Genomic DNA, 15,995 nt, shown 5'->3' on the forward strand with positions numbered 1-15,995 from the left:
TGGCAGCTTTCTGCATCTGTGGTGGAAGGTGGCCGAGTTACAGCAGTGTTTGTTAAGACCATGAGACATCCGGAAAACAGGTCTTCTCACGAAAATGGCTGTAGCGTTTGAACAGTTTGGGCTACACACAAGATTTGTACATTTGAGTCATTTAGCAGACACTCTTATCCAAGGTGACTAACTATAAGTGCATTCATCTTAAGATAGCTAGGTGGGAACAGCACATATTAAATACACTTTTACTCAATAAAGTAGCTGTCAGCTAAGCCAGAGCTACGCTAATATGACCCTTCTATGGAAACGTGACACTTCTAGAGCAGAACGCCCACAAGCCTCGTCTGAAGGTAGCCTGGAACCAGTTCAAATATGAAGGAAAATATAGTAGTAGTTTATTGCAATTTCTTTTTATTAAAAAAAAATAAATTAAAATAATAACATATGGGTAAAAAATTGTATATACATACTTTCCTGATATTTCTTATCTCGCTCAGATTTAGGAGAGACTATTTTATTTATTTTTTACTAATCTGTTTTTCCATACAGGAATCTGTTATTCAGTGTGTTTCCAAAGCCAAATTTAATGTTTTATCAAATAATCTTTGGACATATATTTTTTGGGTACCTAAAGGGGTCCTAAAATTACAAATCAAATGGCTAAATTATCCTTGGTATGACCGTCTTAAAACAATTCCATATGTCAGCTTAGTAGAACCCATTTTATTTTCAGGCTATAACACAATAAAATAGACAAATCGAGATACAGCCAGCGAGACAGGCAGGGAGAGACAGGCAGGCAGGCTGCTTGCCTGCCCTCAGCAGGATGACAGTCTGCTTGCCTGCCCTCAGCAGGATGACAGTCTGCTTGCCTGCCCTCAGCAGGATGACAGTCTGCTTGCCTGCCCTCAGCAGGATGACAGTCTGCTTGCCTGTCCTCAGCAGGATGACAGTCTGCTTGCCTGCCCTCAGCAGGATGACAGTCTGCTTGCCTGTCCTCAGCAGGATGACAGTCTGCTTGCCTGTCCTCAGCAGGATGACAGTCTGCTTGCCTGTCCTCAGCAGGATGACAGTGTAATGAAGGAGGGGGATGTGGCTGTGGAGCAGCAGGATGACAGAGGGCTGCATCTCCACGTCCTCACAATAGCATATGTGTTAAATGTGCATGTTGTTGTGCATCCACATAGTATTATACAATTATAACTGCCCTCAGCAGGATGACAGTCGCTTGCCTGTCCTCAGCAGGATGACAGTGTAATGAAGGAAGGGATGTGGATGTGGAGCAGACAGAGGGCTGCATCTCCACGTCCTCACAATAGCATATGTGTTAAAGTACATGTTGTTGTGCATCACACAGTTATAACTGGGTCGTACGAACAGATTACATTTTGGGTAGTGTCATTTGGTTTAAACAAAAACATACATTTTATTTCACCAAATTGTAAGAATTCTGTCATAAAGTGGGTTAGAATCTTCCTAGAAGTCGTAAAAACATGACAAGGGACAAACTGCTGATTGGTTTAATTTACCCATGCGGTCTACATTAAATGGCATTTCATTTAATATCGCAGGCTTTTAATTCAATATCAGTGTTCAATTTCTACTTAAACGATCAACTGTACGCAAAATATACTCTATCTGTGGAACAATTCAAGTACTTGTGGAGTTTTCAAAAGATAAACAAATAAATGATACGGCCCCTATGGATCAAGCCAATCCAAGGTGTGAATTCAGCTATAACACAATATCTGATGCAATATCTGACTACAGACTGAACCATGGAACAGTACTACTACAGGACAAAGCAGGGAGTAAACACAAAGGAAATTAAACACAGAGCAGATGCAGTGGTTTAACTCACAGATATAAACAGAGAGACACGGAGGTCTGGTCTGCAGTCTTAAATAGACTATCTCTGTATCTGTGTGGTGTTCTCCTCACAAAGATTACAGTCAAAACCACACACCATTTTTTAAAACTTAATTTTAACTATCCTATTTTGAGGGAAACCAAAAACAGAATGCGTCAGCCTTCGTCAACAGAACTCCTGCTGCTTTTTCCTAGTGAGTCTAGGCCCTAACGTTCAGGGACGAGCGAGGGATTGAGCGGTAGGGTAAGGAGAGCTTTGTACAGACTATTGAGAGAGGCCACCGTGCATACTGCCCACAATGGGGGATGGGCAGAGAGAGAGAGAGCGAGAGAATATCAGCCGTCACCTTGAAATGTTAATCAGTACAAAGACACATGACCTCCAGGCTGAGGGGTGTCCAGTGGGGAGAGGGGCTTCAGCTCCCCAGTGAAACCTGCCCTTGGCCTGGGTGGCCCCGTCTCCTGGGGGACTTCGGGGGCCAGGGTCTAACCCTCTAAAGCCCTGACACTAACCAGAACCAGCTCCACAAACACACACAGTGCCAGAGTAAGGGAATGCTGTGTCTGTGTTAGAGGTAGGGATTCAGGAAGAAGAGGAGGAGGGGATTTGGTGGTAGCGAGGAGAGGAGAGGAGATGCAGAGGCATTAGGGGGTCAGCGTCCCAAATGGCACCTTATTCCCTATATAAGGGGTATTCAACTCTGACTCAAGGAGGTCCAGTCTGCTGTTATTCTGTTCTACCTGATAACTAAATTGCCGACACCTGGTGTCCCAGATCTGAAATCATTCCCCTGATGAGAGGGAAACAATGAAGAAAATAATCACTGGAACTGGGGTTGAGGCCCAGAATTGAATATATGGGCCCAGTATTATAATATAAGGGCCCAGTATATAAGGCCCAGTATTAGAATATAAAGGCCCAGTATTAGAATATAAGGGCCCAGTATTAGAATATAAGGGCCAGTATTAGAATATAAGGGCCAGTATTAGAATATATGGGCTAGTATTAGAATATACGGGCTAGTATTAGAATATAAGGGCCAGTATTAGCATACAAAGGACCAGTATTAGAATATTGAGCCAACAAGGTACCATTTGGGATGTACAGTACACTAAGGCATTATGGGTAAACACTCCCACTGAGCCGACAGTGTTTGAAGCCTCTCCTCCTGCTTCCTTAAAGACCAATTACAAGTTGAAGACAATCCCACATTAAACAAACATTAGCTCGCTCTCTTCCCCCCCCCCCCCCCCTTATATCTCTCTTTCTATCCCACTCGCTCTCTCCCTCCCTCTCTGTAGCCTGGCTGTCGTGCCAAATTACATTCTTTCTAGATGTCAGTCAGTCACAAAGCCCTCTCCCTCTTCCCTCCTCTCTTTTTCTCCACCCCTTCTCTCTCCCTCATTCCCTCTCTCCTCTTCTGTTCTTCCCCTCAGGCAGCTCAGAACAGAACACTGTCAGGGCCAGCTGCTTTCTATTACTGCCTTTACATCCACTCTGCTGCTAAACATGCCAGACAGGAGGGGAGAGAAACAGAGCTTTATAGAGAGAGTAGCGAGACAAAGAGAGAGAGAGAGGGGGAGAGAAACAGAGCTTTATAGAGAGAGTAGAGAGACAAAGAGAGAGAGAGACATGGAGAGAAACAGAGCTTTATAGAGAGAGTAGAGAGACAGAGAGAGGAGGAGAGAAACAGAGCTTTATAGAGAGAGTAGAGAGAAAGAGAGGGGAGGAGAGAAACAGAGCTTTATAGAGAGAGTAGAGAGACAAAGAGAGAGAAGGAGGAGAGAAACAGAGCTTTATAGAGAGAGTAGAGAGACAGAGAAGGGGGAGAGAAACAGCTTTATAGAGAGAGTAGAGACAAGAGAGAGAGAGAGAGAGAGAGAGAGAGAGAGAAACAGAGCTTTATAGAGAGAGTAGCGAGACAAAGAGAGAGAGGGGGAGAGAAACAGAGCTTTATAGAGAGAGTAGAGAGACAAAGAGAGAGAGACATGGAGAGAAACAGAGCTTTATAGAGAGAGTAGAGAGACAAAGAGAGATAAGGAGGAGAGAAACAGAGCTTTATAGAGAGAGTAGAGAGACAGAGAGAGAAGGAGGAGAGAAACAGAGCTTTATAGAGAGAGTTAGAGACAAAGAGAGAAGGGGGAGAGAAACAGCTTTATAGAGAGAAAGAGACAAAGAGAGAGGTGGAGAGAAACAGAGCTTTAGAGAGAGTAGAGAGACAGAGAGAGAAGGTGGAGAGAAACAGAGCTTTATAGAGAGTAGAGAGACAAAGAGAGAGAAGGTGGAGAGAGACAGGGAGAGAAAAATAGCTTTATAGAGAGTAGAGAGACAAAGAGAAAGAAGGTGGAGAGAGAGACAGGGAGAGAAAAAGAGCTTTATAGAGAGAGTAGCGAGACAAAAGAGAGAGGGGAGAGAAACAGAGCTTTATAGAGAGAGTAGAGAGACAAAGAGAGAGAGACATAGAGAGAAACAGAGCTTTATAGAGAAAGTAGAGAGACAAAGAGAGATAAGGAGGAGAGAAACAGAGCTTTATAGAGAGAGTAGAGAGACAGAGAGAGAAGGAGGAGAGAAACAGAGCTTTATTGAGAGAGTAGAGAGACAAAGAGAGAAGGGGGAGAGAAACAGCTTTATAGAGAGAGTAGAGAGACAAAGAGAGAGAAGGTGGAGAGAAACAGAGCTATAGAGAGAGTAGAGAGAGAGAGAGAAGGTGGAGAGAAACAGAGCTTTATAGAGAGTAGAGAGACAAAGAGAGAGAAGGTGGAGAGAGAGACGGAGAGAAAAAGAGCTTTATAGAGAGTAGAGAGACAAAGAGAGAGAAGGTTGAGAGAGAGACAGGGAGAGAAAAAGAGCTTTATAGAGAGAGTAGAGAGACAAAGAGAGAGAAGTGGGAGAGAAAAAGAGCTTTATAGAGAGAGTAGAGAGACAAAGAGAGAGAAGTGGGAGAGAAAAAGAGCTTTATAGAGAGTAGAGAGACAAAGAGAGAGAAGGGGGAGAGAAACAGAGCTTTATAGAGAGAGTAGAGAGACAAAGAGAGAGAAGGGGGGAGAGAGAGACGGGGAGAGAGACGGGTAGACGGAGAGGGAAGAAAGAGACAGTGATGTTGTAAGTACATGGTACTGGGTTGAAACAGAGCACTGTTCTCAGTATTGTGGCTGATTTCATCTGTTTGTCCCGCCCCACTTGGCATTGACACAGAGCAGACACTACTGAACTGAAGGGGGATACCTATTCAGCTGTACAACTGAATGCGTTCAACTGAAATGTGTCTTCCGCTTTTAACCCAATGCCTCTGAATCAGAGAGGTGTGGGAGGTATGGAAGGCTGTTTGGGTGTCAAAACAGATACAAATAACACTATTTGACGTGTAAAATAACAATATTTGACCAATCAGGACCTGAATATGATCGCACATCACATCATTTAACACGTTCATACATTTTTTTTACGTAGTTATTACACATTGATGACACCATCACTCGTATTTCATATGTCACAACGATTCATCGCTACGTATGCTATGATGCCGGTAAAGTTGTCTCACGCACATACAGTGCTGGTCATAAAAAAGCTAGCGAGCTAGCAAACAATGTTCTTCCCCAAAAACATATCAAAACAGCATCTGTTTCAGTAGCTCTAGTTAGCTAGCGAACTATCTAGCTAGGTGTCATCATCTAAAATAACCCTCATTTATAAAACAGTTATTATTTGATTAATGGTGGTCGGACCCAACTATGTGAAGCTATCCACAATAAGGATTAGCCACAATAGTGGACTTTGCGGTTAGCCTTCAAAATAAAAGTCTCTCAATGAAAGTGATGCAAATGCATACAAACAAGTGGAATCATGCCATAATGGAATATATAATGAAAAACAAGGTTGGAATGTTCTTAGATAAATTCAACAAAAGACAATTAGTTAATTTGATAAAAATCTGTTGAAATCACACTGGATGTATAAGACATTGCATTGGGCGGGAATACTTATTTCACTGTACAGCCTGACCTATAGATTGTGGATCAATGACATGGGGTATCAGTCTACTCAGTGACACCCAGAGAACATTAGCGGCGTAGCTCTTATTGCGGGACTCTGAAACCACTGTGAATTCAGCCACATTTATTGTACCAGTCAACTTACTGTGTGTATTGACCACTATATTCCAGAGGAAAAACAATACAACGGGGATGAAAAAGAATTTGCTCTTAACTGACTTGCCTAGTTAAATAAATGTTAAATAAAAATAAAATACAAGTAGCTGGCTAGCTAGTTATTTCAATAGGAGAACAACAAGTGAATATCTAGCTAATATTGACTCACAATGATTCCTAAATCATTGCTAAGAATAATGAAAATGACTGCAGTTTCTACTGGTCATTGTTTTCAGGCTGGTTGCATTTGTGCTAGCTAGGTACCAAGCTAAAGCCAGCTAGCTACCCCAGAACCTGATAATAATATTTAAATTGAACATTTTTGATCCTGATCTAATTTCAAATGCTCACACAGACGTTTTCCCATTCGGTCAAACAAATGCTGCCTTATTACCAACGCAGTATTGTACAGCTTTGACAGTGCTCGTAACGGTGGCTCTTGGCTTACACGTACAAATTCAGCACACACAGCATTCTATAGTAGAATCGTGTTATTTGGTGTGCATCTTTTTGACACGCAAAGACAACAAAGAGAGTTCTATAGGTGTGCTGCCTTAACACTAGAACTGCCTGGTCTTTCAGCATATATGGTTCCAGACACCTACTCATTCCTGGGTCTTTCTTTATTTTTTTTTTATACTATTTTCTACATTGTAGAATAATAGAGTGAAGCAAAGACATCAAAACTATGAAATAACACTCATGGAATCATGTAGTAACCAAAAAAAAAAAGTGCTCAACAAATCAAAATATATTTTATATGAGATTCTTCAAAGTAGCCACCCTTTGCCTTGATGACAGCTTTGCATTCTCTCAACCAGCTTCATGAGGTGGAATGCATTTCAATTAACAGGTGTGCCTTGTTAAACGTGAATTAATGTGTTTGAGCCAATCAATTGTGTTTTGACAAGGTAGGGGTGGAATACAGAAGATAGCCCCTATTTGGTAAAAGACCAAGTCTATTTTATGGCAAGAACAGCTCAAATAAGCAAATAGAAACGACAGTCCATCATTACTTTAAGACATGAACGTCAGCCAATGCAGGAGCTTTGAAAGTTTCTTCAAGTTCAGTCGCAAAAACCATCCAGCGCCATGATGAAACTGGCTCTCATGAGGACCTCCACTGGAAAGGAAGACCCAGAGTTACCTCTGCCGCAGAGGATACATTCATTAGAGTTAACTGCACCTCAGATTGCAGCAGAAATAAATGTTTCACCGAGTTCAAGTAACAGGCAACTCAACATCAACTCAGATGAGATTGCTTGACTCAATCAAATGTATTTATAAAGCCCTTTTTACATCAGCAGATGTCAAAGTACTGTACAGAAACCCAGCCTAAAACCGCAAACAGCAAGCAATGTACATGTAGAAGCATGGACGAATTGCTGCAAAGAAACTACTAAAGGACACCACTACTCCTCCTCACCCCCTCCCCCTCCTCGCCCTCTGACAGGGTGTCCTACCTTACCTCTCTCACCCTCCTTACCCTTCCCTCTCTCCTCCTCCTCTGTGGATGGTGTCTGAGCGTGTGGCTCTGCGTCAGGGCAGATCAGTCATGAGGCCTGATGGCAAAGTGGGGCCTGAGTGAAATAAACAATAAAAATTAACAGTAGACATCACACATACAGAAGTTTCAAAACAATAAAGACATTACAAATGTCATATTATATATATATATACAGTGTTTTTACAATGTACAAATGGTAAAGGACACAAGATAAAATAAATAAGCATAGATATGGGTTGTATTTACAATGGTGCGTGTTCTTCACTGGTTGCCCTTTCTCGTGGCAACAGGTCACAAATCTTGCTGCTCTGATGGCACACTGTGGAATTTCACCCAGTAGATATGGGAGTTTTTCAAAATTGGATTTGTTTTCGAATTCTTTGTGGATCTGTGTAATCTGAGGGAAATATGTCTCTCTAATATGGTCATACATTGGGCAGGAGGTTAGGAAGTGCAGCTCAGTTTCCACCTCATTTTGTGGGCAGTGAGCACATAGCCTGTCTTCTCTCTGAGAGCCATGTCTGCCTACGGCGGCCTTTCTCAATAGCAAGGCTATGCTCGCTGAGTCTGTACATAGTCAAAGCTTTCCTTAATTTTGGGTCAGTCACAGTGGTCAGGTATTCTGCCGCTGTGTACTCTCTGTGTAGGGCCAAATAGCATTCTAGTTTGCTCTGTTTTTTTGTTAATTCTTTCCAATGTGTCAAGTAATTATCTTTTTGTTTTCTCATGATTTGGTTGGGTCTAATTGTGCTGCTGTCATGGGGCTCTGTAGGGTCTTTGTGAACAGAGCCCCAGGACCAGCTTGCTTAGGGACTCTTCTCCAGGTTCATCTCTGTAGGTGATGGCTTTGTTGTGGAAGGTTTGGGAATCGCTTCCTTTTAGGTGGTTATAGAATTTAACAGCTCTTTTCTGGATTTTGATAATTAGTGGGTATCGGCCTAATTCTGCTCTGCATGCATTATTTGGTGTTCTACGTTGTACACGGAGGATATTTTTGCAGAATTCTGCGTGCAGTCTCAACTTGGTGTTTGTCCCATTTTGTGAAGTCTTGGTCTCTCTATCCCCCCCACACAGACAGGCATAAGGGAAGAGCCCTCACCCTGTCCTCTCTCTATCCCGCCCACACAGACAGCTGTAAGGGAAGAGCCCCTCACCCTGTCCTCTCTCTATCCTCCCACACAGACAGGCATAAGGGAAGAGCCCCTCACCCTGTCCTCTCTCTATCCCCCCCACACAGACAGACATAAGGGAAGAGCCCTCGCCCTGTCGTCTCTTTTGTTTGGATGCCTCTTTCATGGCCCTTATCCTCCCCTTGTTTCACCCTGTGTCACACACAGGCTGGAAAAGACCATTGCTATGTCTAGAGTCGTCAAAGCTGAATTAACCTCGGGGCAATGATATCACTTCCCCAAACATGACCCTCCCTGGTCACACAGTGTTTTGTAAACGTCTGTATTAATTCTATCATGTTTTCTATATGTCTGTGTGAATTATATCATGGAAGGCTTCCTCCAAGCTCCAACAATATGCTGTCCGTGGACGTATTCATTAACTGAAGAAAACTAAAACAAGCGTTTGTTATTGGTTCATTTCAAGTAGTACCCTGTTTCAGTCAGATTTGTAATGTTTGGTGCCTGATGACTATGACCCTGATCTTCCTGGAGGCAGTTGTGATCTCAGGGATATTGTTGTTCCTGGTTGGTGTCTCGTGTCCAGTATTATGTTCTCTGAGTAGCGTTGATAAGGTCTTTATATTGGTGTTGCTAGGAAAGTGTATATCCTGCAGTCTGAACATGAAGGTTGTTATTCAAACACATGAGAGACTTTTCTTTTCTCTCTTTCTGTCTCTCTGTCTCTCTGTCTGTCTGTCTGTCTCTCTCTCTCTCTCTGCCTGGCTTTGTCTCGCTCTCTCGCTCTCTCTCTGTCTCTCTCGCTCTCTGTCTCTCTCTCTTTCTCTCTGCCTGTCTCTCTATCTTTCTGTTTCTCTCTCTCTGCCTGGCTTTGTCTCTCTCTGCCTGGCTTTGTCTCTCTCTCTCTCTGCCCTCTGTCTCTCTCTCTGTCTCTTTCTCTCTGCCTGTCTCTCTATCTTTCTGTTTCTCTCTCTCTCTCTGCCTGTCTCTCTCTCTGCCTGTCTCTCTCTCTGCATGTCTCTCTCTCTCTGCATGTCTCTCTCTCTGCATGTCTCTCTCTATCTGCCTGTCTCTCTCTATCTGCCTGTCTCTCTCTATCTGCCTGTCTCTCTCTATCTGTCTCTCTCTGTGCACCATTCTGCAGCAGCATCTCATCAACTTACTTGTATTTGATCTACAGTCTTGGCCAAAAGTTCTGAGAATGACACAAATATTAATTTCCACAAAGTTTGCTGCTTCAGTGGCTTTAGATATTTTTGTCAGATGTTACTATGGAATACTGAAGTATAATAACGGCTTCTATTGACAATTACATGAAGTTGATGCAAAGAGTCAATATTTAGTTTTGACCCTTCTTTTTCAAGACCTCTGCAATCCTCCCTGGCATGCTGTCAATTAACTTCTGGGCCACATCCTGACCGAGGGCAGCCCATTCTTACATAATCAATGCTTGGAGTTTGTCAGATTTTGTGGGTTTTTGTTTGTCCACCCGCCTCTTGAGATTTGACCACAAGTTCTCAATGGGATGAAGGTCTGGGGAGTTTCCTGGCCCTGGACCCAAAATATTGATGTTTTGTTCCCCGAGCCACTTAGTTATCACTTTTGCCTTATGGGAAGGTGCTCCATCATGCTGGAAAAGGCATTGTTCATCACCAAACTGTTCCTAGATGGTTGGGAGAAGTTGCTCGGAGGATGTTGGTACCATTCTTTATTCATGGCTGTGTTCTCAGGCAAAGTGTGAGTGAGCCCACTCCCTTGGCTGAGAATCAACCCCACACATGAATGGTCTCAGGATGCTTAACTGTTGGCATGACACAGGACTGATGGTAGCGCTCACCTTGTCTTCTCCGGACAAGCTTTTTTCGGATGCCCCAAACAATCTGAAAGTCTGAAAGCAGTCCAATCCCTGTACCTTTGCAGAATATCAGTCTGTCCCTGATGTTTTTCCTGGAGAGAAGTGGCTTCTTTGTTGCCCTTCTTGACACCAGGCCATCCTCCAAAAGTCTTTGCCTCACTGTGCGTGCAGATGCACTCATAATTTCCTGCTGCCATTTCTGAGTTCTGTACTGGTGGAGCCCCGATCCCGCAGCTGAATCAACTTTTGGTAGACGGTCCTGGCGCTTGCTGGACTTTCTTGGGCTCCCTATAGCCTTTTTCACAACAATTGAACCGCTCTCCTTGAAGTTCTTGATGTTCTGATAAATGGATGGTTTAGGTGCAATCTTACTAGCAGTAATATCCTTGCCTGTGAAGCCCTTTCTGTGCAACGCAATGATGACGGCACGTGTTTCCTTGCAGGTAACCGTGGTTGACAGAGGAAGAACAATGATTCCAAGCACCACCCTCCTTTTGAAGCTTCCAGTCTGTTATTCGAACTCAATCATCATGATAGAGGGATCTCCAGCATTGTCCTCGTCAACACTCACACCTGTGTTAACGAGAGAATCACTGACAAGATGTCAGCTGGTCCTTTTTTGGCAGGGCTGAAATGCTGTGGAAATGTTTTTTGGGGATTCAGTTCATTTGCATGGCAAAGAGGGACTTTGCAATTAATTGCAATTCAAATTGAGGCAGCAGACTTTGTGAAAATTAATATTTGTGTCATTCTCAAAACTTTTGGCCACGACTGTATATCAGTCACAAACATTTTTAAACGCTAAGAAATATAGTGCTTGCACACAGACACAGACAGACAGACCCAGTCATATTCAGTACACACAGGGTGTTTTATGCATACTACCGTACTCTACACTCTAATGCTCCGAGTGCATTCTCCGACAACTTTCTCTTGATTTCGTTCATGAGGACGAGTGTGGAGAACGTATAAAACATTCCATTTAATAAGCTCCTCCTACTGTATTACCTCACGCTGAGCAGCACTCCCCCTACCCTATTACCTCACACTGAGCAGCACTCCCCTACTGTATCACCTCAAGCTGAACAGCACTCCCCTACTGTATTACCTCACGCTGAGCAGCACTCCCCCTACTGTATTACCTCACGCTGAGCAGCACTCCCCCTACTGTATTACCTCACGCTGAGCAGCACTCCCCCTACTGTATTACCTCACGCTGAGCAGCACTCCCCCTACTGTATTACCTCACGCTGAGCAGTACTCCCCTACTGTATCACCTCACGCTGAGCAGCACTCCCCCTACTGTATCACCTCACGCTGAGCAGCAGTCCCCCTACTGTATTACCTCACGCTGAGCAGCACTCCCCCTACTGTATCACCTCACGCTGAGCAGTACTCTCCCTACTGTATCACCTCACGCTGAGCAGCACTCCCCCTACTGTATCACCTCACGCTGAGCAGCACTCCCCTACTGTATCACCTCACACTGAGCAGCACTCCACCTACTGTATCACCTCACGCTGAGCAGTACTCCCCTACTGTATCACCTCACGCTGAGCAGCACTCCCCCTACTGTATTACCTCACACTGAGCAGCACTCCCCCTACTGTATTACCTCACGCTGAGCAGCACTCCCCCTACTGTATTACCTCACACTGAGCAGCACTCTCCCTACTGTATTACCTCACACTGAGCAGCACTCCCCCTACTGTATCACCTCACGCTGAGCAGCACTCCACCTACTGTATCACCTAACGCTGAGCAGCACTCCCCCTACTGTATTACCTCACGCTGAGCAGCACTCCCCCTACTGTATTACCTCACGCTGAGCAGCACTCCCCCTACTGTATCACCTCACGCTGAGCAGCACTCCCCCTACTGTATTACCTCACGCTGAGCAGCACTCCCCCTACTGTATTACCTCACACTGAGCAGCACTCCCCCTACTGTATTACCTCACGCTGAGCAGCACTCCCCCTACTGTATCACCTCACGCTGAGCAGCACTCCCCCTACTGTATCACCTCACGCTGAGCAGCACTCCCCCTACTGTATTACCTCACACTGAGCAGCACTCCCCCTACTGTATTACCTCACGCTGAGCAGCACTCCCCCTACTGTATCACCTCACGCTGAGCAGCACTCCCCCTACTGTATTACCTCACACTGAGCAGCACTCCCCCTACTGTATTACCTCACGCTGAGCAGCACTCCCCCTACTGTATTACCTCACGCTGAGCAGCACTCCCCTACTGTATTACCTCACACTGAGCAGCACTCCCCCTACTGTATTACCTCACACTGAGTAGCACTCCCCTACTGTATCACCTCACGCTGAGCAGCACTCCCCTACTGTATTACCTCACGCTGAGCAGCACTTGCGATCTACGAACACTACAGTGGGTTTTGTAGGCAGGTAAACATACCAAAATTAACACAGTAATTATTTATTAACCCATCATGATAAAATATAGTCGTCTGGCAACATATGATATGTGAATGGGGAATATTTCATTCCCAAGTCAGAAGTGTATATTCCCTCACTTCAGCTCAAATAATGAACTCCGTTGATTTCAAGAAATTTTGTGTCATTTTTACCTGGTTGCATTGTATTTCTTTACATATTTTCCATTGAAGCTTGCATCAACACATGCTTCAAAATATGTACAGAGTAAACATCCGAGAAGTGCCCTCCATACTACGTTTACCGTACACGTTTACCGTACTCACGTTTACCGTACTACGCCACCGTTTACCGCCATCGTACTTCGTTTACCGTACTACGTTTACCGTGCCGTTTATCGACTCGCCACCGTACACGCCATCGTACTTCGCCGTTTTACCGTGCGCCGTTTACCGTGCATCGTTTACCGTATCAGTTTACCGATCGTTTACCGACACGTTTATCGATTTACGTTTATCAGATTCGTTTACCGTACCGTTTACCGTACCGTTTACCGTACCACGTTTACCTACTGCCACCGTTTACCGTGCCGATTTATCCGTACTACGTTTACCGTACTTCGTTTACCGTACTCGTTTACCGTACTTCGTTTACCGTACCGTTTACCGTACTTCGTTTACCGTACTCGCACCGTACTCGTTTACCGTACCACGTTTACCGTACTCACGTTTACCGTATTTCGTTTACCGTACCACGTTTACCGTACCACGTTTACCATACTTCACCCTCCCCGGCTTCCAGTTCTGTGCTCGGAGCACGGCAGTGTGCAGTTTATTTGACGTGATAATTAACTTGGAAATACTCACGAGCTCTACAATAAAAAACACAATTTGATACTGACAAACATACAAGGACCAGTAATTAATTGGGGAAGCTGATATACACACAGCGGTGTTGTTGTCAGTAGACTGAGCCAGAGAAGCAGGCTGTGTGGGTGGTGTTGTGGTGTAGTGTGCTGTGCTGCAGGAGGGGAGACAGGATAAAGGCAGACTGAGGAGCTCTTCCCTAACGCCTGTCTGTGTGTGGGGGAGAATCAAGCACACACCTCAGCTACTCCATCTCGTCTGCAGGGAGCAATCCTTGGGACCCCCCCAACGTCTGACCCCCCCCCCCCCCGACACACACCCCGCCCACACCCATCCTCCCAGACACACACACCCAGACACAAAGACACACACAGCACGCACCACGAATGCAGATGCGAACTCAGTGAGAGACGATAGTCAGACCTAGACACAAACCCAGACACTCAGATCCAGACATGTCTGGAGGTGCAGGCCCAGGGGATCAGTATTCCCTTGGTGTGTGAGGTCAATTTCCCTAGTAGTCCCACCATTGAATCAAAAGACAACTGGGATAAGACTAGATCTTTCATAGACCAAATCAGTAGCTGCAGTACTCACGTAGTCAGGCAGCACAGAGCTGTCGTCCGCCCCCCGGGGACCTCTCAGAGACTGGGTAGCCTGTTCCAAGACCTTGTTGTGCTTCTTGGACAGCAGTGCAAATAGACTGGAGGGAGAGAGGAAAAGGGCAGAGGAGAGGCAACAGGGCTATTTAGAGTCTTTACAAAGACCAGAAGATTCTGGTATCACATCCTGGTATTAGAAGACTGGCTGCACTATTAAGGGCATTATATTTATCATACTCTTCAGTCCACATAATCCAGACCAGGGATCATCAACTAGATTCATTTTCTTTTTCAGCAGATGGTCAGGAGGCCAGGACATAATTACAAATAACTTCAAATTGAATGCAAGAAGCCCAAAACAAATATAATATTTGACTTAAACATAGCAATTTCAAACATTGCTTACATTTGTATAAGATCACATATATCTCTATTGTGTGTGGGAATACTTTGGAACAGATTTCCTAAATTAAAATCACTTGGAGCTGATTTTCTTTGTCAGTCAAAGAATTATGATAAAGAAAATCACTGGCGGACCAGCAGTTGGAGAACCCTGACCTGGACCGACGTTTATTAAACACATACTTCCACTGAGTACTTAACAATAAGAACACCTTTTTAACACTGCGTTGCACCCCCTTTGCACTCAGAACAGCCTCAATTCGTTAGGCCACGCACTCTACAAGGTGTCGAAAGTGTTCCACAGGGATGCTGGCCTACAGTACATTCAGGAAGAATTAATTCCACATTTTGTTATGTTACAGCCTTATTCAATTATTCCTATAATTATTTTTTCCCCCTTCATCAATCTACACACAATACCCCATAATGACAAAGCAAAAACATTTTTTTTTTTTAAAGAATTTTGGGGAAATGTATTAAAAGTTAAAAACAGAAATACCTTATTTAAGTATTCAGACTCTTTGCTATGAGACTCTAAATTGAGCTCAGGTGCATCTTGTTTTCATTGCTCATCCTTGAGATGTTTTTACAACTTGATTGGAGTCCACCTGTTGTAAATTCAATTAATTGGCCACCCGGCGAAACTGAGCAATCGATGGAGAAGGACCTTGGTCAGGGAAGTGACAAAGACCACGATGGTAACTCTGACAGAGCTGCCAAAGGTGCTCCAACAAAGTACTGACTAAAGGGTCTGAATACTTTTAATACACAGACACATTTCAGCCTGAGAAAGACAAAGACAGAGAGCATCGTGCGTTGTGTCTGATAACTGATTGATTTACACATACAGGGTCTTCTTCACAAAACAACACATTCCAAATATGCACAGAGGAAATACGGCAATTTCTCCAGAGCCCAAATGGCACCCTATTCCCTATATAGTGCAATACTTTAGACCAGAACCCTATGGACCAGAACCCTATTCCCTATATAGTGCACTACTTTAGACCAGAGCCCTATGACACCCTATTCCCTATATAGTGCACTACTTTTTACCAGAGCCCTATGGCACCCTATTCCCTATATAGTGCACTACTTTTGACCAGAGCCTAATGGCACCATATTCCCTATATAGTGCACTACTTTTGACCAGAGCCTAATGGCACCCTATTCCCTATATAGTGCACAACTTTTTACCAGAGCCCTATGGCACCCTAT

The 15,995-nt window shown here is 44.3% G+C and overlaps 1 protein-coding gene across 1 annotated transcript in view; it reads right to left on the reverse strand.

Moving 5' to 3' along the window:
• dym (dymeclin) overlaps positions 1-15,995 on the reverse strand; it is a 179,979-nt gene that overhangs the window by 55,830 nt on the left and 108,154 nt on the right. The window contains 1 exon segment of the mRNA XM_064977384.1: positions 14,371-14,476. Within this exon segment, the coding sequence (XP_064833456.1) occupies positions 14,371-14,476 (106 nt within the window).

The sequence above is a fragment of the Oncorhynchus masou genome, chromosome 11 (assembly GCF_036934945.1).
Source record: "Oncorhynchus masou masou isolate Uvic2021 chromosome 11, UVic_Omas_1.1, whole genome shotgun sequence".
NCBI lineage: Eukaryota > Metazoa > Chordata > Actinopteri > Salmoniformes > Salmonidae > Oncorhynchus > Oncorhynchus masou.